This window comes from Sinocyclocheilus grahami, unplaced genomic scaffold (genome assembly GCF_001515645.1).
Source record: "Sinocyclocheilus grahami isolate Dianchi unplaced genomic scaffold, SAMN03320097.WGS_v1.1 scaffold26577.1, whole genome shotgun sequence".
Classification (NCBI taxonomy): Eukaryota; Metazoa; Chordata; class Actinopteri; order Cypriniformes; family Cyprinidae; genus Sinocyclocheilus; species Sinocyclocheilus grahami.
The window spans coordinates 2,218-2,647 of NW_015520130.1; the positions used below are offsets into that span (position 1 = coordinate 2,218).

General features: G+C 55.1%; 1 protein-coding gene across 1 annotated transcript in view; it reads right to left on the minus strand.

Moving 5' to 3' along the window:
• The window catches only part of LOC107580192 (lipase maturation factor 1-like), a 2,259-nt gene extending 1,840 nt beyond the window's left edge, over positions 1 to 419 (minus strand). Inside the window, exons 1-2 of the mRNA XM_016265924.1 lie at positions 326 to 419; positions 43 to 226 (exon numbers count right to left, since the gene is read on the minus strand). Of these exons, the coding sequence (XP_016121410.1) occupies positions 43 to 226; positions 326 to 408 (267 nt within the window). The 5' untranslated portion in view covers positions 409 to 419. The remainder of the gene's footprint in view (positions 1 to 42; positions 227 to 325) is intronic.
• Positions 420 to 430: the final 11 nt, after the last annotated feature.

Genomic DNA, 430 nt, shown 5'->3' on the forward strand with positions numbered 1-430 from the left:
CATTTTCTGGAAAATACAGAGCGTCTCCTCTCCCTGTTTAACCTGAAACGCAGCGAACCACATGAGCCAGTCCAGCCGGTAGTGATACGGCGAGATGAGGCACGGCCTTCGGTCCAGAGCTCCAGGTTTACACAGGAACTCATACTCCTCCCATATAACCTCCTCTCCGGTGTGATTGACGCTCAGCGTGCCCTGAAACACCACCTCCGTCCGCTCCTTAGTGACACTGCGCCAGAGACACACGTGAGCTGGTTAGACTCTGCCATCTGCTGGCTACTGATGGGCTTTATACAGAGCGACGTTCAGACCGAGATGGATGCGCTACCTGCCAAAGGCTCCGTACGTGTTGACGATCCGCAGGGGATCAAACGAGGTGTTCATCATCTGTCTGGAGCTCAGCAGGTTCATCACGACCGGGACGCTCAGATAC